This window comes from Heloderma suspectum, chromosome 1 (assembly GCF_057233095.1).
Source record: "Heloderma suspectum isolate Gila_16-S chromosome 1, 16-S_ref, whole genome shotgun sequence".
NCBI classification, from domain to species: Eukaryota; Metazoa; Chordata; class Lepidosauria; order Squamata; family Helodermatidae; genus Heloderma; species Heloderma suspectum.
The window spans coordinates 172,195,905-172,219,345 of NC_139458.1; the positions used below are offsets into that span (position 1 = coordinate 172,195,905).

A 23,441-nucleotide genomic window follows, 5' to 3' on the forward strand; every position below is an offset into this window, starting at 1 on the left:
AATTTAGCATTTAAAAACTAGTCTCAATGAACTTTACATTTCAATGTTAACATACAAAAGACATATTTTACAATATATTATTTATGATTTTGTATGCATCTCATACCTCCTAGTGATGTCTGTATACTCTTTGGCAGTATCCAATGCGAGGAATCCACCAGTTCTAAACACGTTGTTCTAGCAGGAATGACAACTAGCACAATGGGAAAGTAGTGCTTGTAGCACAATCCAAGAAATTACCTGAAACTACTGCTCCTGGAATGGGATAAAGCAGTGGAGCTCCCTTCTGCGATCTCTGCTGACTTCTCCCATTCCCAAAGCGGTAGTTTTGGGTAGTTTCGGTTGCACTGGTAGGCACTACTTTCCTTTGCACTAGCCATCATTCCCTCTAGAGCAGTGGCAGTACTGGATACTGTCCTTTACATACATGCCGTTGTGTTCTATAGGATTGTGTTCTATAGGACAACTTAGTAAAGGACATTTTAATTGTGATTATATTATTCATTTCCTTTTCAGAAACACAGAAGATAGTTTAGTTTTTCACAGTGTTAAAGTTTGTTTTGTGTTTGTGAGATCGTACTTATTGCTATGAACCTCGTGAGTAACCAGGTTTAAGAAGTAGAGAAAATTAAGGATGCAATAAAACCTACATTCTGTAAGCTAGAAGAATGCATGTTCTTCGTAAAGTAATATTTAATAATTGAATGTCTGGGTAATGTGATTTGGTGTTTGTGTCTTCACTCAGGTGGAGCCTGACAAGTTGAAGACACTAACAGAAGGTCTGGAAGCCTACAACCATGTCAGAAAGAGGAATAGAAAGTAAGTAACCTTTATATTTACAAATGCTGCAGCCTAGAGATGATAATAATTTCTGCAGAGTATTGAAACTAGTTTGAAACAAGAATTGCTGTTTGTGGTATATACACTCATCCCACTGTTATCTCTGATAAATAGGTTTTACAGGTTTGGGTATTGTTTTAAAAACACGCCAAGCCTATTCAACCAAAAGTGACTCTAGGACAAAAGAAATATGTATGTACCAACTATGGAAGTGATGCCTTCTAAATTGTTAGTTTCCGGCCTAAAATTCACCAGAGGAAAGGAGCTGGTTTGTGAGAGTTTTAGGTATCACAGAATTCCCTAGTTGCCTTGGGAGTGCTATAAAATGTTTGAAGTTGAATTTCTGTTGGAGTTCAGATTCAGTGAAAAGGTAGAAAGCAAATACTTTGAATCTGAAGGAACCACTGGAACATATGTGTTTTATAGCTTTGTGGCCAGGATGACATATTTTTATAATAAACAATCAATAAATTTAAATATTTTAAAGCAGGTTATTTAACATCTTTTACCATTTTTGTGTATATCAGTCACAATATGAGTTCAGGATATTTTCAGTGTGGTTCCATTATCGGCATGGAAGGCATTGTTAACAAACTGTCCATGAATTTGAGTGGCACATACTGCAGTTGCAGGCCTCCAAATGAGGAAGTGTAATGATACTTGACTTGCATCTAGCTGAAATCAGCAAGGCTTGAGATCACGTAACTCTGTTGGATTGTGATCAAAGGTCGTAACAATAACAGGGAAAGGACATATGACCTAGCAAAGCTTGTTGTTTTCCAAGATCCTTTTAGTGTAGAAAAATTACTATTATTGGGTTGGATCCAGATTTGACATCTGCAAACAGAAGCACTCCTTTGATTGGCAGAGGAATCCAGTGGAGCCTACCTGCTACAGGAAGGGGTGGGGCAGATCTTTTTGCTGATTTCTCCATTCCCCCAGTGCACCTTGTACACTGTTCTGGAGAGTCCTGCAACCCTCCAGAGCTCATTTTCAGAGGCATAAGGAGCTGTAGACAGGAGAGGGAAAAATTGTCTCGCTTGTGGGATCATCTAGTTTGTGGTGGTCTGCTGCGCACTTTTCTGGATCCACCCTGTTATTAGTATAATTCACATAAGGCGCGTCAGATTGTTCACATACAAGGCACTGTACAAAGATTAAAAGATAAAACAGTCCCTCCCTTCAGGCTCATGAACTAATAGACATGATACAAAAGGAGTGGAGAGGAAAGCAAGCATTGGAGCAGAATGTTCTTTCAAGAAGGGAGGCAGGAAACATGATCCTGGTAGCTGCTCCATCTTTACCTGATGGATGGAGCTAGGCTGGTCTTCTTCTTGTCATGATGTTCTTCTTGGCAGGCACAGGGTGCACCCTCCCAGCAGCCTTTGGTCGCCTGGCCAATAGGAGAGGCCAGAGTGTGGTTCCCTTCAGCTCTGCAGTCCCAGGGCAACACACTGAATTTCCCCAGTGAACCAATATTGGCCTTAATAGTAAAATAAATCATAGTGTAAAGGGCTTTGGGCTTCAGTAGTCTAGTTCAGTCAGGAATCATATCATGTTTGTAGAAGCTTATAAAGTAAAGTGTTTCCTGTTCTCTATTTGCTTATCATTGACATACCAGAAGAATTTTATCCTTTCAGCACCCAACCTGGTGTCCTCCAGATGTTTTGGACAACAACTCCCAGCTTTCTTAACCATTGGTCATGCTTGCTGGGGAAGATGGAGTTGAAGCCCAAACTTCTGTAGGCACCAGGCCTTATATATTAGGAATGATGTGAGATTAACAGCTTATGTGCATAACAACTGGTCATTGTGCACATTTACCATGCTTCCTGGAGATTGTGCACATTACCAAATCAATATACATATACTCAATGGGCCTTGGGAAATGTGTACTTCTCAACTCTGTTCTGTACATTATGCATAATCTCCCACAGGCCTTGGGAAATATGCACATCTTGTCAGTGTTTTGCACATTCTTCAAGTAATATGCATCGGAGAATGTTTATATGAATATCAATAGGGACATTTGCTGGTCAGTATGAACAGTCTCCAACAGGCCTTGGACTCTTAAGTGAGACTGAAACAGAAGAATAAGTTGTTGAACAGAATAGAGAGAGAACAAAGATGGGAAATCAGAACATGACAACAAAACTGATAAGAAAGAGAAAATGGAAGTTGCATCCATTAACACAATTGCAGCAAATGCCATGTTTGTCAAAGGAATGTGGGAATGCTCCCAAGTGTTCAAAATGGAACCAATCTGTGCATGCTATTTGTGGTGAACCTAATACAGAAGAAGGATAGGAATGCACAAACGGCCTTGGAGAAGCAGGCGAAAAAGATGATTTTTTTTTCTGACTCTGCAGTTCCTCCAGTTAATGTTGGTGATACACTAAGCCTTCATGTACCAGATATTGATCAGAATAGAAATGATGCAAGAAATATTCTGTCTGTGATCATGTCAATTGAAGATGGACAATACTATCAACTAGGCACCAAAGAGGGAAAGCTGAAACATCTTTTCACTCAGAACCAGTTTTCAGTCTGTCCTGAAATATGTTAGCAGTTGAAGAAGAAATATGTTAGCAGCTCCTGTTGAACAAAGTTTGAGAGAAATAGCAAAGCTGCATTCATTGTCTGGCCAGGGATATCAGCACCACCACTATAAAACAAAGTGCTCCACAAATAATGTAAGTGCAAGAATATGAATGTACTGTGCCCCTTAAAATGTAAAGGTTTGTAGCAAGTAATGACAACTCACATTGAAAAAGTGAAGGATGTATTGAAAGTATCATTTTATTACTTCACTCATATGTATTTTATCTTTAATCATACAATTTTATTCATCACAGTTACAAATTTGAAGTATTCTATCATGTTAAAATGTTAAAAACTTAGTCTTATGTGGAAGCAGAACAATTGTCAGATATTCTATTATCCTGTTTCAATTTTGAAATGACAGGTTAAGAAATGTTCTCAGTACATTGGGGTTGGGGAAGTTTGTTTGTTACCATGATGAACCATGAGCCATCCAGGGTGCAGCAGAGGATTCTAATAAGGATGAGGCACAGGCTACTTCCTTGGGAGTAGGACAATTAGTTCCTTATTCAGGGCCTTCCTTGCCAGAGGACCGAGCCCTGCCATCATCCTCAGCCTCAAAGGATGAGTTCCCAGCAGAACCTCCATCTCTCCAGATTCACAGAAGTCCCAGGCTATAAAATCAGGTGAGGGTCCTTTAACAATCCAGTCAGTTACTCCAGAAGCGTTGGAGCTGCCTACACTACAAGTCTTGTCAGCCTACATAAGGCTTCAGTTGGCTTTAGCTCCTTGCTGAGACAACATCCTGCTATTTTCCTAGTAGGAGAGAGTTCCAGCCAGCAGGACCCACTTGGAACTATTCAAGGTCCTGCTTTCTTTCTGTCTTCCTGCCTTGATCTTTCTACCAGTTTTCCCTGCTAGCCTCAAGGGACCACAAAACAGGACAGTTACTGTATTAGTTGAAGTGTTCCATAATGTCTGTATACATGTAAACAATAAAACTATATTGTTTTGCCTGTTTTTATTCTCTTGTTTTGAAATGGAAGTTTGTGGAATTTTTAGAAATGTTGTTATGTTGACTGGATGATCAATTCACGTTATCTGACATCACTTTGGAGACTATGCATCTGGCCAGTGTTTCTAGCTGAAAAGATTTCTCACTGGCCTACATTTCAGATCTGGAGCCTTGAAAAGACTGCAGCAACTAGAGATAAAAATGGAGGGCACATTTCTTGGAGACTATGCATATTGATGAGAGAATATGCATATTGATTAAGCAGTGTACACATCTCTGCCAACATACGTGCATTCCCAAAGTGTATTGGAGATTATGCATGTTACCTGGAGAATGTACAAAATGCAGCTGAGATATACACATTTCCCATGGTTGGAGGTTATGCATGTTGCCTGGAGAATGTACACAATTCCCTCTTCATGTAAAGATTATGTGTACATTCTCCATAAGGTGTGGTGAATGTGCACAATGGGTTGTGAGTTGAATATGCACAGTAGCCATCCAACTCACATTATCCTCAATATAGATTATCACCATGTACACATATAAGGTTTCATCAGCAACATTGGTGGTGTTAACCATTATTTGGCATAGAAACAAAATTTATGATAGTGTACAAAAACAATGAGAATTGCATGGGAGAGTCTGCTAGAAATAGCTACTCGAATTTAAGAAATTATTATTCTTGTCATAAGACTATAGGTACTCTCCTAGAAAAAAACATTGAAGTGAATAGTAGTAAAGTGCATTGAGTACTTGCTAAAAAAGTGTTTACTAAAATAATAAGCATTATTATGTGCAAAATCCATATTAGTTAATTATTATGTGCAAAATCCATATTAGTTAATTAAAGTGATTTGCAAAAATGTCAGCAGATTCCCATGATAGGCATGTTTCACCCCTCTATACTTGTCATGGTGCATGTGAATCAAGGTTAATCACTACAAGCATTTGTAACAATGTATAATTGTATTTATGTAAGTGAAGTATTTATACCCTGGTGCTGAAGTGGAAAGAGCCCTAGTTCAGTAAAAAAACAAAACGGTCCCTGTCCTCAGTTTTATAATCTAAAACGGGCATTAGGAACTTCTGGCCCCCAGGGCCTTGAGCAAAACCCCGCCTTCTCCCCAAGTCCCATCCCCTTAAGGCTAGTGGGGAGGAGAATCCCTGCTGTTATCTCTGATCACTGAATGGAGGTAACAGCGAGAATTCCTCTCCCCACTAGCTTCACTTGTCCTGCATTCCCCCGCCCCCATGGGGGAACGCACGGACAGAGGAAGTCACTCTGACCAAGGTGTGGGCTGCCGGAGTGCTGCTCCAGCTGGCACCTCAACTGGAGACCCAGCTTTGCTGCCCACTGACATTTGGCCTGTGGAGAGCCGGATGGCAGGTCATCCGTCGCCCCAAAATTGTTCCCCACCCCTGTTCTAAAAGGATATGACACATGAGGAAAAAGGGAAAGAAAACTCAAGCACCAGTTCTTGATGATACACAGTTCTTATAATGACTAGCTGCAGCGATATCACATCTGATATTATATTATCCAGTTCTCAATGTTCTGTCATGCCCTAGTATCTTCTGTTGAGTTTTAATGGGACAAAATAAATGGGTTGTCATTTGGGCTCACATTTAGAAGGATGAACTCTTCTGAGATATTATTATTATTAAATTTATTAATCGCCCATCTGGCTTAAATTTATTAATCGCCCAACATACAATAAAACAGTTTAAAACAATAAAATTCTACAATAAAAACATTTTCTAAGATAGTTTTAGCTCTGCCCCCAGTGGTCCCTGAATGTATGCCTTTACTTTTTTTCCATAGGAATAAATGACAGCTATTCACATATGTGAGAGAAAGTAAACTACTGAATTTAATGACAGTAGCCCAACATCAGGAGGCCACTACTGATAGAAACACCATAAGAAATGCCCTTCCTGAAAGCATCTCCAGGTGTCGGAAAGACAACATGTTTCTACTGCTTCCACCTCCCCCGCCACACACGCACACCAGCTAGGAGTCCCATTGTGCTTGGAAGAGGAGGAAACAATACAAACCATTGCTGCTATCTGCATTTCCCAGTGTCTTCTTCCCCCACTCCTATCACTAGCCAGTCTGAGCTGGTGAAATTCCTTCTTAATCCCAAAAATGGCTATTAGACAAACCCTGAATGTAAACCAAGCCCATTCATAGAGTTTGCTAGAGAACATGAAATTAACGTGTTCCTGGACAAGCTAACAAGCTGATTAGTATATCCCATTTGTAATTACCACACTGAAAAGTAGACCACGTGTATAAAGCTGCTACATAGCTTGTAGAGAGGGAAAATGATACACCTTAACAGATTAAAAAGCAATGAGCAGGTGAGCAATTAAGTGAGTAACCTGTGGAGAGGGCATAGCAGACAGAGATGGCAATTATCACCCTCTTCAATTTTGCTAACTACAAACACCCCTTGCAAATGTAACACCAAGGCTGGAAAAAAAATAGGGCTAAAGTGTTTATTTAGTAGTTCTACTAAAGCTACACAAAAACAACATTATCAGGCCACACAAACATGCAATTAAATGTTAAGCAACATTAATAAAACTTTAGTTTTGCTGCTTTGATAATATAAGACACGAAAGAAAGCACGATATTTGTATAAATGCCAAAAAAGCACATTGCTGCCAGTTACTACTGTTCTTAATATACCAAAATCCATATTAGGACAACTCAGAGGTCACAAAGTAGTGTGCCAGCTTTCAGGTTCTTCAGAACTCTTCATCAAACAAAGCAAAAAGGCAGGGGGCAGAAGAGAAAGAAGTAGCTGATGTTGATGCCATGGAATCTGCATTTAGTCATAGTCTTAAGATAGAATGTGGGAGGAGGCTGCAGAAATTCAAATTAGGCTCTAGCAGGTGCTGTGATAGTTTCAGGGTGCACCTAAGACTGTACCTAGGACTGCTCAGATGAAGAAACAAACAATGGTTTTTTCCCCATTTTTGAAAATATAAAATCCAGCTGTTACTTAGAACCATGTCCTTCCTTAGACGAAACACGGATTTCTTCGTAGGTGGAAAACAGAGCTAGAAAGAAACTAGCTGGGTTTTATATTAACAAAAATAAAGATAATTTTAGATAGTGTACTATGGGAAAGGGAGCCAATAGAAGCCAAATTGTGGGCCTCTTCCTGTGGCTTCCACCCAGTGCTGCCAATCTGGCAATCACCGCATCCACCCGCTGTCTCATCACTAGCATCACCTCTGCAAGTTACTATTAAACCGAGAGTGCAATGAACCTTTTAGAAAGAAAATTCACTATACATGTAAGAAAGTCATCTTGTGTAGGTAGCCCTAAAGGGTTCAGACATCTATGAAATGTTAAGCTGCACAAGAGCTGAAGATACAATGGAACACTGTGTAATAATACTGAAGGTGGAAGTCAGTCTGTAGCACCCTTCTTCGTATTGAACTTTCCATCTATACAGTCAATGCAGTGTTGTTCAGTGTGGGACACAGATAAAGCAAGCCATTATTAAGTTCCTCAGCAGCCTGGTGATTCTTTGAAGTGGCCTGAATAGCTGGATCATGCCTTTGAAAGAGGCAAGTATTTTTGCACATCGACTGATTGCAGATAACTAAGTTAAAAAGAGAGGTGCATTATCCTCTTGATATCTGCTATGTTTTCTCTTTCTCTCTCCCTTCCACCATGACAGACAGTGCTTTCTTCAAATATCCACTTTAGCATTTTAGTAAAAATGTAGTTATTGTATCCTCTGCTTTTGATCAGTGGATTCTTTGTTGTACAGTTTGTAGTTATAAGCAATGCTTTTAAAAGGGCAGGGGTGGGGAACTAAAATATTGATTGAACAGTGCCGTTGATTTGTAGTTCATGCATCAACAGGCTGGATTGCTTTTTTACCTGTGTGTGAGTATATGGAGATGGGGGGGTGGGGTATAGTTTTCAAAGTAAGTTCGCTTTTTAGTTTTTATTTTGAGGCATAGGTTTCAGTGATATGTTCAGTATTAAGCTAAAGTATGCTTTGTTTATTATGCATAGTCAGTGTTCATTCACTGTTTTTGAAAAGCTAAATGGAATGTTACCTCAGTTTGCAATAAGTTTTTAAATAGCATATTCTACTACAGAGAGTTATGGGCATTATGATAAATGTATTCCTCTATTTTTTATCTTAGAAGTGCGAAGCTAAATAACCATTTAGAAGCTGCTATACATGAGGCCATGACTGAACTTGACAAAATGTCTGGGAATGTAAGTACTTGGTGCAGAATATTTAATTTATTTTTGAGACAAAATGCTCGGTATTGTACCATTCCTTATGCAACTGAAATTAAAACATTAAACCCTAAAATTAGAAAGCAATTATAATTTCAACATGCCCTGAGAACTAGGGTCTGCTGTAGCTTCCCACCCCTAACATGGAACTTTTGTGATAGCATCTCTTAGGACTGAAATAGACATAACGCTAAGCCATTATAGCCCAATCCTATACCTGTCTACTCTGAAGTAAGTCCCACTGAGTTCAATGGAGCTTACTCCCAGGTAAGTGAGTATAGCATTGCAGCCTTCAATATGTTTAATTACAAGTGGACCTTAGCCAGGATAACACATTCCATCCTGGGTTGCATACAGAATATGGGTTGCATAACTAACCCATATGTCATAAATGTGCATTAACCCCTTTTTACTACCTCAGACTTTTGTGCTTGGGACAAATAAGATTTCATATAAAAAGTTGAGGAGGTGGAGGGGGGATCACAAATGCAAATTAAATGCAAATTTAAGATGAATATAACAAATTAATCTTAAAGTCTGTTGAACAATGGTATTTTCCACTATCTGTGTCCCCTTTTTCAAAGTATCTTTGTTATGGTTGCATAAAATTTGAAATTCAGTTATCAGAAAATCTGCTGTTTAAGACCCAAGTTATGGCTATCTCGTTGGTCCAAACTTCACCAAACCAGGAAATTGGAAGCTTAGGCTGATGCCTTAACAGACATGCCTTGTGATCAGTGATGATGTTGTACAGTGTCACAAATTGTGCTTGCTTACAACTTGCCTGCCATGCATCCACATTTTTCCTTGGTCTGCGAGGCGCAAATCCAGATGGGGCAGATAGAATGCCTGGGGCCAATAAAGATGCCTCATGTTGTGCTGCACCGCCTTATGAAGCCTCTGAGCCTTACTTATTGCTAGAGGAACCCTGCTGGGCAATACAGCTGGACACACTTTCCAGCATCAGCTCCCAACCCAGCACACTCCCGGTCAGCCTGCCTTCGAGAAAGGCCAGGAGGGACTCCAGTAGGAGCCATGCTGCCCTGGCAAGCATCTTGTGGAGGCTCCGCAGGTTGCCTCTTCAAACAGCTTGTAAAAGGTTTAAAAACCTTTTCATCTTCCCCTGGAATTAAAAGGGGAAGCTAGAGTACCATCTGGATGAGATCTTAGAAGAACAACTCCTTTTGCGGAGCAGCAGAAGAGCTGGACTCTAAGGTCAGTTTTCCGGAGCGTCATCTACTCAAAGCTGTTTTGAAACTCCTATGTAATTAGGAGACTTCAGGGCTGACAAGTTCCAAAAGTATTTATGAATTAAAAATGCCAACAATATCTGAGGACCTGAAAAATCTGTTGAAATGACTTTTTTTTTTGTAATTATACTTACTTGCTTTCTTTATGGAAGAGGAGGATGGCAGCATCAAGGGGAAGGAAAAAAAGCCGTGGGACCACCGCCAACTCCCCCAACCCCTCCCTTGGCAAAGGTTTCTAGAGATGCCAGAAATGTAGTGGAGTTTCTAGCTCTGATAAAAACTTTGTCTCCTCAATTAGCAGAACAGGCTAAGAGGCTGCATACAATCCAAGATTCTGTTACTAACCTTCAAGGGGCTGTGGATTTAATTAATAGTTCTTTGCAAAAGATGGAATTGAAGGTTAATGCTCTCCAAGACCAGGTGTCTGTGCAAGAGACAGCTATGCATGCCTCCCATAATATCCTGTCTGCGAGAATTTCCCAGCTGGAGGCATATACTCGTAGAGCAAATCTGCATATACTTGGTATCAAAGATCTGCCTGCTGATATAAGTCTGTTTAAATTCTTAGATAAATTTCTGCATGAGCTACTCGCTCTGCCATCTGATTATTTATTTGATATTGAGCATGCATACCGTGTTCCAAGTCCAGTTTGTGGCACCAAAGGGACTTCCTATACTGTTATAGTTCAATTTGGAAGAGTTTCCACAAAAAATCATATTTTGCGCTTGGCAAGGGAAGTGGGAGAACTTTTGTGGGGGCCAACACAAGACAAAGTTATGTTATTTCTGGATTACACTAAAGAAATGGCTGACAAAAGAAGGCAATTTACTAAGGCGAGAAATCAGGCAAGACAAATGAATCTGCACTATCATATCAAATATCCTGCTATATTTTGCATTCTTTTTGAAGGCCAGGTGAAAAAGTTTTTAAATCATGAAATGGCGAAGGCTTAGCTAGCTGTGTCAGGAGCACCCTAGTGGTCTCTATCAGTAGACTCCAATAGCCAACTCAAGACACAGACGAAAGGATTCTTTTCAAGGCTTTAATCCTTTTACAACTTAATGACTCTTTCAGATGCTAAATCACCAGCGACTAAGCAAGGAACAGCAGAGTAGCCTATGCTCCGAGTAAGCAGTTGATCCCTGTTTGAAGGAGAGTCACTTGAAGACCCTGAATTTATGGGCTAGGGAGAGATCCTCCCTCTTTCCCTTGGGTCCAAGGGAGGAGGCCGTTGCTTGCACGCCAAACGGGCACTATGCCTCCTTTCCGCGCCCTCCACTGCTCGTCGCTCTCTGTGTCGAGCATCTAGCAAGCCCCATTCCCGCACTTTCTCACTGCTAGGATCACTGTCTATCTCAGGAATGCCGGCAGGAGGAATCTCTGCCAGCTGCTGTGCCTGTGAGGGATGAGCTGGCTTCTCTCCCACAGATTGCTGATCCTCCTCAGAATCAGAACTGCTCTGGGGTTCTCTCAGCTCAGTTTCCACCCTGACAAGCTAGTGTTCAAAGTAAGGCACGGGAGACATCTTCCCCAGCCTCATGAGCTGGGAACTTTTCAATTCTTCTTCTTCTTCAGATTTATTTGGGTTATAAGGTCCGGGCAGTACGCCAGTCTAGAGGACTGTTTACATATATCCCCTTTTTTCTGTCTCTCTTTTTCTTACTTCCTTTTTTTTACATTAGACATGATATACTGTATAATAAAATTCCTGTTTGTGTGTGTATAGATATGTATACATTCATATATAGATTTAGAAATGACACTATCTAAAATATAGATAGCATAAAGTTATTGTTATTACTTATCCTTTTTAATTTCCTCCCCTTTTATTATTATTACCGTCATTATTATGAGACGTTGATTAGTAATATTTTTGGCTGGTTAAATTGTTAAGCTTTACTATTATATGTTAACTGAAGGGCAGTATATGGTTACTGGAAATGAATTTTAGGTTTGCTCCCTTGCTACAAGACTGAAGATATGATATTGAAATGTAAGGTTGATTATCTATGCTGTACTGAATTGTTATATTGGCATTGTTATAGGTATAACTTTTAAGTAGAATGATACTTGAAGTTTGTGTGTGATGCAGTTTAAATTTAATCCTTTTAAGTAACTTTTTTATATTTTTTCTTTTTATTTCTTGCTTCCTTCTTCCTTTTCCTTCTGTTCTTTTTTTTTTTTCTTTTTCATTATTGCTGTGTCCTCCTAAGAATACTGTATTGTTGGAAACTGTAGCTAATGACTAGGTTGTTGGTACTGTTTATTTCATTTATAAAGATAAAAAATAGAATAAAAAGTATTTTACAAAAAAAAAGGTTTTGGATGCTGCTGTGTGAAGGTGCACCTTCAAACAGCAGCACCCAAGCCAGTGTGCTCCCCTCCTGGCATGGGGTTGGGAGGCTTGCCAGGAGAAGGGGGTGAGGCTGGCACCTACAGCTTTTGGCTAGGTCAGTGAGGTGAGCTCAAAATCATAGACCCCTGAAGTTGATGATGTCCCATTATTTTGATATAGGTGTGTCTGCCCTTGCTGTTTGTAAAACCATTTTTTGTTTATCTAAAATAATAAGGAAAAATGTAAAGAACAGGAGGTTGGGCTTTCATAGAAAGTGAGTACAAGTACAGTGGCTAAGAGAATGAGTTGTGAGCAAGAAGTTACCCTTTAAAACAGCACTTAAGCCATCAACTGAAGGTAGCTTTAGGTAAGTTGCTACATTTTCCCCACCTCTAGTGTGGGAATAATGACTTGATCTAACGGTGCTCTGTGCATGTAGAAAATGCTTCCATTTCCCCAGCTAGGGAGGGCCTTGATTTCTGCTGCTCCCTATCCCTTTCTGCAGTTCCCCCATGCCATGTGAAAGACTATCCTGGAGGGTCTGCCAGCCCTTAGGAAGAGCTTTTCTGGGGGTTGCAGCAGGCAGAAGAAAGGAGGAAAACCCCATTCTATGAGCTAAAGTCCACAGCATTTATAGGATCCAACCCAGTAATAATGCCCTCCCTTATATATATTTTTTAAAAAATAAGGATTACTGAGATAATGTATGTGAAATGCTTTAAATAAGATGGGAAATGCTATATAAATACCAGGTATTTCATTATTATTAAACTGTTCGAGCTTTTTCATTATTCATTCCTATTGTTACCTTTCTACTTTTTTCAGGTGCACCAAATTCCACAGGGAGACAGACAGTTGAAGCCTCCAAAACCCAAGAGGAGGAAGATCTCTAGATAACAATGAATGTCTTTGTTACTGGTCCAGTACTTATATAAATAAACATGCACATAAATATATATATTTGTGTATTATCTATCTATCGGTAGATAGATAGATAATATCAGGATGGATAGAGTTCATCACCACAGGGTGCTAAACAAAACAGTGGTACAGTATTCTTATTGGTAAAGAGAGAGAAATTAATCCAGATCTTCAAAAGATTACAGCGTGTCTATAAAATCCTTTTTTTCTATAATACTAAAATTGTGATTATAATATTATAGTCCGGATGTTCCTGCAAAATTTTCATTTTGTATATAGATAAAACAGAATTTCATGACGATATCTGAAATGTAAATAATGTACAATATTGTCATGTACAAGCGTACCTAATGCACACTTTATCTTTTATTGTACAAAAAAAATAGTGTACAAAATTCTTTGGTTTCTATTGAGTACACATACAAGAGACTACCAGTGTAAAGTGATAAATAAAAATACAGCCTAAATGCTTTTATATAATAATGTAAAAGATGCTGTTTTTGTATTTAACAGCAGTGAAAAGGCATGATTATGTAATACCTTAATTATGACATAACACTTCTTGCCACTGAGTGTTCATTTATAGTGTCTGTTTGGAATGAACCTTGCCTGGAAGTACTGTACTCCATTTCAGGTCCCTGTAGGAGAGTGCAACCTTGCAGATTCCTAAAGGGATGTGGGATCACAGGTCAAATTAAGAAGTCAAAAGCTGCAACTACTGGTTGCATTTTTTTAATTTGCCTGAGTTATAAAGTAGAGTACTGTAGTTCTTTTATTAAAAATATTTAGATAGAATATTTTAGTCAGCTATTGCTTTAACAGAGTTTCCTAGCCACCTGCTTTAAAATCAGAGTCACCTTATACCGCCATTGAGTTTGAAACCCTTTAGAGCCTAAATTGCCTAGTCCAATGTGTTGAAGCAGAGAACACAATTCTTTTTAATGTATGAGAGCAATAGCCCAGTTTTACGAACCGTTCTCATTGCTAACTTGTTAACTGTCAGACTTTACAGTATAGCAAAAAGGTGTTCCCTAAACTAAGGAAGGGGTTCAGTTACCAATTGTGCTTGGGTATTTTTATTGAGTTCAGTAGGACTGTATCAGCATAAGCGGTCACTGAATTGCCTCACCTGCCAATACTGACACCATCGTCCATATTAATACACCAGAGGTGAAAGGTGGCTTACTAAATTATTAGCAGCACTGGCCAGGATCCAAAGAACTGCACAACTACTTCTCTGCACCCAAAGGTTTTTATATGTGTGTGTGTGTGTGTGTGTGTGTGTTCTTGAACAGAAATCTCCCTCCCCCATATGAAGGTGACAAACTACTTTTGAACCAGAGGGGACTTCCAAAAACAGTTTGTGATACAGAATGGGGTCTCTTGTTAAAAGCAGGGGGGATCAAAAATCCCACCAGGCACACCTAAATCTTTGAGATGTAGCTCTTTGGATCCCAGCCACTGATGATATCAGTATTATGTAACATATCAGATTTATTTTATTTAATAAGAATTATTTATACCATTAACAGATTCTTATATATAAATATATATATATATATATATATATATATATATATATATATTAATGTGGCAGAAATGTGCAGGTTGAATCTATTAACCAGATTATTTATGTTAAGTTTGAAAGAAATGTGAAACATGTGTGTTAGAAAGATGATCGTACACTACAGATACGCAAACCTAAAGCTGTGAGCCATTCTCAAAATACCAATATCTTTAAGAGAAATTGCAGTGCAGTGTCATTTTCAGTGTTGGTAGTGCATATGGTGGCAATGCCACCCTCACCCCCCTCTTCCAGGCATCCCAAAACATATTCTCAGTTAACCATGCCTGGGCCCAAGATGGAGTCCTTAGGACCACCTGCTACCTCTTCATCTGGGAGCCACCATTTTGTTTTATCCTGGAATTTCATTCCATATGATCACCTAGTTACCTCTTCCTAGCAAAAACTGCTGGTAATAAGCATCATCTAAGGCTGATAACAGTACCAGTATATTGATAACCAAAACTTAGTGCTTACACAAGGAATACTCATTCCCTGCCCAGTTCACCTTCTCAGGGCCCAAGCTCCATTTCCCATGTGATATGAGCAGCGCTATTAGCTCCAAAGGACAAGAGATCTGAGCGAAGGACATTCCCACTGTCAGCAGTCCTGTGCCAATGCATATAGCACTACCAATGGGCTAGATAACCTGCTCTTATCTCATATTGGCAGCTCTTATTCCTTTTTCCACACCCCAACCTGATGGAATGCAATTAGCTACACTAAGCTACAGTGGCCTGGAGGCAGGAACCCTTCCTTCTGCTGGGTAGGTTCATTTTGTCTTTTGTGTAACAGCAGGGTAGCCTGCTGCAATCCTACATGAAAACTCATGTGAAGTGATCTTTTTGTGTAGTTTAGTTAGCACTCTTATTTTTTGTTACAAGTTGATGTGTTTGTTACGTTTAAAGAGTTAATGTTGTCCATTTTTCGTACCAGCCTGCTTTCTGCTCTCGTCTAAACAGATGTTTCTATTCATGAATACTCATGAGTGTGTGTGTGGGTGGATGTGTGTTTATATTTAGTTGGGGTTTTTTTAAGTTTGCTTTTTTTGTCCCTAAATCTGAATTTGTATTGACCAACCCTTCTTTTGACATTTTTATCTAATTAGGTTTGTACTTTACATTAGTAGACTATGTAAAGTATTTTTGTGCACTTGATTTCATTGGTTAATATTGGCATTGATGTGGGTGATAGGAGTAGTTTGTTTTGGTCCATACAGATTTTTTCCCTCCTTTTTAGAGTTTTTATGGTTTTATGTAAGCAGTTAATGTAAATATTGTGAGCATTACAGGTCATGCAGTGTTGTAACATTTTTAAAAATGTTGCACCTACTTTACAATTAAAAAGCTGGTCACTCGTACTTGAATTTTGCCCATAGAGCCATTTATTTCTCTTTGCATTAATGCATAAATTACTTTTTTTTTTAATCAAGGCCCAACCCTTCTTTCTATGCTTATTTTTTTGTTTGCTTAACAAATCTATATTTTTCTAAAAGAAGATTTTAACATTTTAAAAATTTTTGCCAACTTTCTAGCTTATGATGAGATACTCTTATATTTAGAGAGTAAGAAAATACCCTCATTTTGGAAAGTGGAATAATTGAATTCTATAACTTGGCACAATGACAGAAATCATGTGGGACAATGAAGTTGGGCCCCATAAGATGAATTAGCCTCTCATTAGATCAATTAGTGGGTGTTTGTGTGGTGTTTTGAGGATATAAAATGCTAACTATCCTCATGTGTCTATTTATTTATTTATTCTTGGTGGGTTGTGATAAAATTATATAAAAAACAAAGGAATTATTCTTTCTATCATGGAGTTTTATAAACACCATTTCTATTTACGAAAAGGGTTTTGTTCCTATAGCCAGGTTTTCGTTCCTATAACCAGTTATTTAGACTGAAAACTATTGCTGGCACTAGCTCTGAAATAATATCCAAAGGGTTGAAAATAATACATGTCCCATATCAGTCATGGCCACAGCTTAAGTTTGGAATTTTGTTTAATAGTGTTATATTTAAATTTACCAATGCCATTGTGCAAACAACTTGCTAATAGCTCAATATTATTGTGGATTCCCTGAATTTAATGGTATGAAGTATCATGGTGGACTGAATTACCTTTTATTAGCTACAGTTTGTATTTTGCTACATAGGGTTTTTAATATGAATATTCCAGAAGAGCAGTAGCATAATAATGCTTTTCTATTTTAAAAGAACCCCATTCTAGTCTTACTAAGAGTTAGATTTTTAAAAAAAACTATCAGTTTTGTAAAATTTGATAAAAATTGTCAATATTATGATTAAATCACACAAAAAACCTCACTGTGATGTTCTCTTCCGGAAGAGTTGCACAACACCACTCTGGGATGGGGTACATGTCCCTGACTAAAATGGGATATATGTTGTATTATTAAATAACCATAAAATTAATGCTGAATTAAATGCATAAACCTGAGATAATTTGTTATGATAGAAAATCTGTGGCACAGTTCTCAGTTTACATGTTTTGTCCAGATTTTAATGCTGACAACTTACGAATTACTGGGCAGTAGCCAGTGCTGTCCATGGTGAAACCCACCGCTAACAATCTAGCGCTTCCAAAAGTAACCAGAAATGAGCTGAAACGTTCATTTCCAGAACAGGGCAAGTCAGCATAGCTCACAGAAGGGAGCTCTACTGAGCTGTCCCTTTCCAGAAATAGCATTTCAGCTCATTTCTACGGTTGATTTAGGAAGTGTTAGCTACCTGTTGCACTGGCAGTGAGTCCTGCTTGCACAAAGGAGCGGAGGCACACCAACAGTAGTGGATACTGCCCACTGTATCCAGCAGGTCCATTTTGAAATTACATTGCATGATTGGTTGTGTATTCTGCACAGGTCGCTTGTATTTTAATCATAGAATTACTCCTCAGTTAATTCACTACCTGTCTGGGACTTGCATCTGTGAAGATCACAATTGTCTTGAAAATGATCGGATATCTTGGAAATTCATAATTCAGTATATGCAATCAATTGTATCCTATGTATCTTCATGAAATCTTGAAGAACCTGGTGCTATGCACAAATAATACTTCATTAGTGGGGTTGTCCAGCAAACATCAAAGTTACACATACTTGACAAAAGGTCCATCTAGTTTGTCATCTCCAACAGTGACCAACCTCGGGAAGCTCACAGCTCTTGATGGATATTCCCATTTGTCCTCACTCTCCAACCATGCTGTCTTTGGAGGGTCTGTTATACGCTGTTATAGGTAATAGCTTCTCACAAACCTATCCTCCATGAATTAGTCTTTATGCTTTTGTGTCAGTGGCCAGCACAGCATCTTTTGGCAAATAATTATGGGTTACTTGGAATACTTAATTTTGTTTGTCCTGAATCAGCTTTGTTGGATGACCGCATATTCTGGTGTTTTGATGCTCTAGGGGAATTAAAGAATTGACAAATAATTATGTTAGCGAAATATATCTCCATCTTAAAATGGTTGGGTAACCCACATCCCACATAAGATTCAAGGTCCCTGCTAATCCTGATGACCACTCCAAAAGTCTGTGGATAATCAAAACTCCTACCCCAGTACCTCCATGATACTTGTTATATCCTTTCTCAAGTCTCTGGCATCACTCACAGAAAAATAGGATGGCTTCTAAAGACAAAATTAAACCCCTTGAATATTTTTTATTTTTTTTAATGGATGCGCCCAATTGAAATCAGAAGTGGAAAAGACAAGAGAATGAGGACCATCCACCTTGTTCCTCTGAAATGAAATGGATTTAATTCACTGTAAAAGAAAGAGAAGATATGTTTTATTGAGTGACTTCTTTGTAAGCCCCAAGAGTTTAATCCAGTGTTGTTTTTCCCCTTTTACTTACTAGATAAAAAAGCAGTAAAGAGGCCAGCAATAAAATGTTGGTTAAAGAAAAGCTTCCAATACATACATAACTTTTCCTAAGATTCGTATTCAAGGTTGTACCTCTCAGCAGTTATAGACACCAATGCTGGGGGGGGGGGGATAAAGCATGCTAATAATTGATTTCAGTACCCCTTACCCAGAGGTTCTAGTTCTGATATATTTGGTTTTTAAAAAATGAACACATTCTGCCTAGTTCACTTTAATCTTGGGGATGTCAAAGCTGTCCAACAATGAAATGAATGAGGAAAGCCATATTCACACATGAGCACAGCATACACTGCGTAGGTCTGATGAAATTTGGAGCAGGCTGAATGTCTCCTGGAGTAACAACTTTTGGAACTACTAGTATACATAAACTTTTTTTTAAATCCAGGAGTATTAGAATTCCAGAACCAGAGTTAATCAGAAATGCAGATGATAAATGTCTTCAGACAACCCAAAATGATCTTGATGCTTCATAACATCATAGGATGATGTCAAAATAACTGCAGGTAAGTTATCTTTGGGTTATAATAATATTGTTACCTGTTTGTCTAGAGAGCTCTCATTGGTGTTGAAAAGGGGAGAGTTTCCTTTTTGGCTTGCCTGATTGTTTCCACCTGCCAAGACTCTGGCCTAACTTCCACGCCAGCACCAGAAGTATAAACTGAATGGTTGCACGGAGCTATTATTGCTGTTGGAGTGGGGTTCAGTCCACAATGACCAAAATAAGACAAGAGTGCAGTGGTTGCCCAGTGAACAAACTGCCCATTGACCTAGTGATTGTCTCTACTGGGATAGTTCGAACTGAGGCCCTCAGCAGGGACTCTCTAGGCCTCTGTAGCTGAACGTTGTGGTATCCAACATGCTTTACTTCTGGGACCATGCTTTTTAACACAGCAGGAACAGCCATAGTCTGTGCCTTTGGTGAGTGTATAAGTGTGGCCTGGGATATAATGCTTGTGGGGGAGGATTTGCATGTTGGATTGCTATTCAGGTAGCACTACTAGTCTTAGTAGCTTAATGTTACAAGGTCTTTGTCATGGCCCTGGATCTGGAGGATCAGCGTCAACCCAAACAGGACTCTAAGCCCAGTGAGACACTGATCACCCCACTCCCAGAAGGTCCTTTGGGAAGTCCTGACACATCCCTCAGACCCAAGGACTTGGCCCTCCATCAACCTCATCCTCCAAGTATGACTGCAAAAACCTCTTCAGGTCCCTCAGCCACATAGGACCTTCAGGCTATGGAAATGAGCATGGGCCCTCTAGGGTTCCAGTCAATACCCTGTGGGAGGCGGAGCCTCTGAGAGCTGAGCAGCCTACTGAAGCCCTCAGTTGCTACTAGTCTCTTGCTGGAATAATAGCTTCTTTCATGAGGAAATATCCCAGCCCAGCAGCGACTGCATAGTGCTGTCCAAGGTGCTGATAGTCCTTGCCTTGCCGTGCTCCTGTTTATCTGGCATTACTGCCAACCAGCTTCTTGCTACCAGAGTCGCCTCAGGTACCTAACTGGCCAGACACTTTCCCTGTGGCCGGATGCAAGCCAAGACAGGCTTCATTTTATTAATAAATTTGTAGAGATTCTAAAAGTATTTTGTATCAATAGATTTTATGGTTTTAACCAAAAAACAAAAGGCATTGCTAAATCTAAATGCACCAGAAATTGATTCACCGTTTTCGAGACATACTAGTATATTGGAGTTTCTGTAGCCTAGAAATAACTTAAAATACCCCCTGAATGAATTTCTTTCAAAAGTAAATTGATCATTAGCTCCCAAGATATTAAAAAATGAGTTTGAGGTAACAAAAAAATAAAGAATGTTATAGTCCTGAGCCCATGGATTCTAATTTAAATGCATCTATTAGTGATAACAACTACACCTGAATTCTTCAACTTCTATAGAATTATGTTACTTAAAATTACTGGGTGCCATACTAATGTATGTGGAACTAGGTAGTGGAGTTAGGAAAGCAGATGGGAAGAATAACTCAATGAAATAAAGAGAAGGCACAGACTGAGGCAACAGCTAGAAGGAAGCAAATCAGCACAAGGGAATAGAGACAGAGCAGGAGGAAATTGGAGAGTGAGGAGTTAGAGGCATGCTTGGTTAAATAAAGAACTTTATTTTACACAAGTCCTGCCTGATACTTTAGTGGTTGCAAACACCACTTGAAAGGGACTCCCAGTCTAGCAAAAGGTAACCATTTTGAAGTCCCACTGATTTCAGTGGGAGATGCTTAAACATGGGCTTACCTCTCCCAATTAAATCAATGGATCTTTGGCTACATCATGCTCAATTAGTTGGCATAGTAACTGTGTGTGTGTGTGTGTGTGTGTGTGTGTGTGTGTGTGTTTTGGAAATAAAGTAGATCAAACAACTAATAGGGAAATTCAGTCTATGCAGTCAATGAAACAGGCTTATTAATGGCTGCTGCAGTCCTGCAACATTATATTGCAGTTATTCAAACAGAAGATGTGGTAGACAGTACACTAAAGGATTCATTTCGTCATACATTAAACAAAAACATTCACTAACTTACTTGAGGAAGAAGATGTGTTAATAGGAGATTCCCTAGTAGTTGGGGATATGTCACAATTGGACAACCTGGTGTTGAGAACTCTAGTGACAGAATGCCGAACCAGATGATAAGACTCAGAAATTGCCACAAAGACCTGATGATAAGTCTACTAATCAGAAGAGATCAGGGAGAAGAAATAAAAGACAGTGAAGACTGTGATTAGAAGGGGAAAATCGATATCTAAAAGGAAGAATTCTACATGTAACCAGAGTATTGAGGAAGTAAAAACAGCTTGTAATCGTTTTTCATTGTGTGATGTAAGCTGTCTTGGGGAAAAATACTTTAAAAGTCAGGGTGTAAATAGCTAAATTTGAATAGTGGATATGGGAGGGTGTTTGGTACTTTTAGATTAAATAAACAATTACGTTATTTCATAATACTGATCTGAATAATTAAGTAGGATGGCTGATGACAGTACATGAAAGTGGTATGTCAGAGAAATCAAACATGTTTGGCAGTTTTAGGGAAAGCATATGTGAATGGAATAGGAACAAATCTATCAAAGGGCCTGATAGATCCTACAAACTTACATTACAAGAACCTTAAGTGACAAGAGAACTGAAATCCAGGGGCATGCTTCTGTTGGTGCAAAACATTGTGCAATGTCTTGAATAAGGTCACACAGTGTGTCCCACTAGCTAGTTCTTGCATGTAGTGTACAGATGAGCACCACTACCAGAATGTCTTCTGCTATCTTGGAAGTGGATATCTTCTTGCAAGCCCCTTTGCCCCATTCCACATCAGAGGGTCCATTGGCCCATTACAGCAGACGTAGTGGGGGAGAGGGGGGAAGTCAGAATGCCCCTTTGTAAGAGAAGAATTCCACTTGATCTTCTCTGGATTCAACCCTATATGTTGTGCTGTCCATTTTATTCCATTCTCAGGGACAGCTTTATGTCTGCTATTCTCTGTGGGATATCAACTAGGCCTGATTTTGACAAGATGTTACTTATGATCTAGCCAAAAGAAATGTGTAATTTATAAAACAGCTTTGCATGAGGTGGCAGCTTAAGACCTTACAACTTACGCTTGTAAGCTGCATGGAAATGTTTCCATGCAGGAAATGTGTGAAAATCACCTGTAGTTAATCACATAGGACCAACAAAGATATTTCACTGCATATAGATGCGACATACATGTTCCAGGAAGCAAACCCAACAAATAATTTATAGCATTGTGTACATGTGTTGGGGGGGAAGCATGTGTTCAGTCCTCATGCACGACAGTCTGCATACATGTTTTTGTATTTTTCTTCATGAAGGTGCTTTCTATGTAGGAAAACTACCATTTGAAAGAGCTCTGAATTAAGATCTGTGCATGTGATTGTCTACCTTAGCATATTGTATGTCCACATTTACTAGCCCTTAAGTCATAGATAGGCAACATTTTTGGCCCTGAGGGCTGTGTGAATTACCAGGTGGTGGAGAGTGGGCTGCACATATGCGTGCACATATAACCACATTCATCCAGCCACCCACATCTTGGCATGCAGGGATGGGGAGCTTTAAACCTCCCCATCCCTCCCCACTGAAATTAGGGGATAGAATTTCTATTGAATGTGGTTAAAGCCTTTTTCCTGCCCCTCTAGCAATCCTGATTAAGACTGCTGTTTCCCCACTGCTGTTAGCAGTGCTGGAACAGTGATCTCCCCCACCCCTGTCCAGCTGGGCAGTGGGGGGAAATTGGCAGGAGTCCCTGGGGCTTCAGCAGGCCGCAAGGAGGAAGGAACACAGTGAAGGGTTGCCCACTTGTGTCTTAAATGAAAATGTAAACACTGAAGGAACTTACAAAGAAGACAGTTCTAACTGCCTTTCCAATTGTCATTTTTCAATATGCCCATACTCAGAGTGGCATATAGCAATTTGATTAATACCTGTCTCTGTTCATCAAAGGTTCATAATCCAACCAGTCTAGAATTGACCTCCATTTAGAACAGGGGTGCACAACCTTGTTGGCCGCAAAGGATGCATGTGATGCTGGCTCAGGAGCCACATACACAAATACGCATGTTTTCACATGTGTGTATACACACACACCCTTCCTAGTGTTCCTGATACAGATCACTCTTCCTTCACTGGTTGCCAAGAAAGAGCAATCTGTATGAAGATCACTGGAGGAGCAAGTGGCGTGAAGGCTAGCAATCAGTAGTAGCAGAAGCAGTGGTGGCAGGTGCAACTACAACAGTACAACTGGCGAGAAATCTGTAGGGGATGACTATAGTG

At 39.4% G+C, this 23,441-nt stretch overlaps 1 protein-coding gene across 10 annotated transcripts in view; it reads left to right on the top strand.

Moving 5' to 3' along the window:
* Positions 1-21,519, top strand: part of MBD5 (methyl-CpG binding domain protein 5) — a 170,640-nt gene extending 149,121 nt beyond the window's left edge. For 9 of the 10 annotated variants that reach the window (XM_084810204.1, XM_084810251.1, XM_084810214.1 and 6 more), the window contains 3 exons: positions 746-819; positions 8,573-8,648; positions 13,084-21,519. In XM_084810204.1, coding sequence (XP_084666330.1) covers positions 746-819; positions 8,573-8,648; positions 13,084-13,155 — 222 coding nt within the window. In that variant the 3' untranslated portion in view covers positions 13,156-21,519. The remainder of the gene's footprint in view (positions 1-745; positions 820-8,572; positions 8,649-13,083) is intronic. The other variant, XM_084810271.1, reaches the window with a different exon arrangement.
* Positions 21,520-23,441: the final 1,922 nt, after the last annotated feature.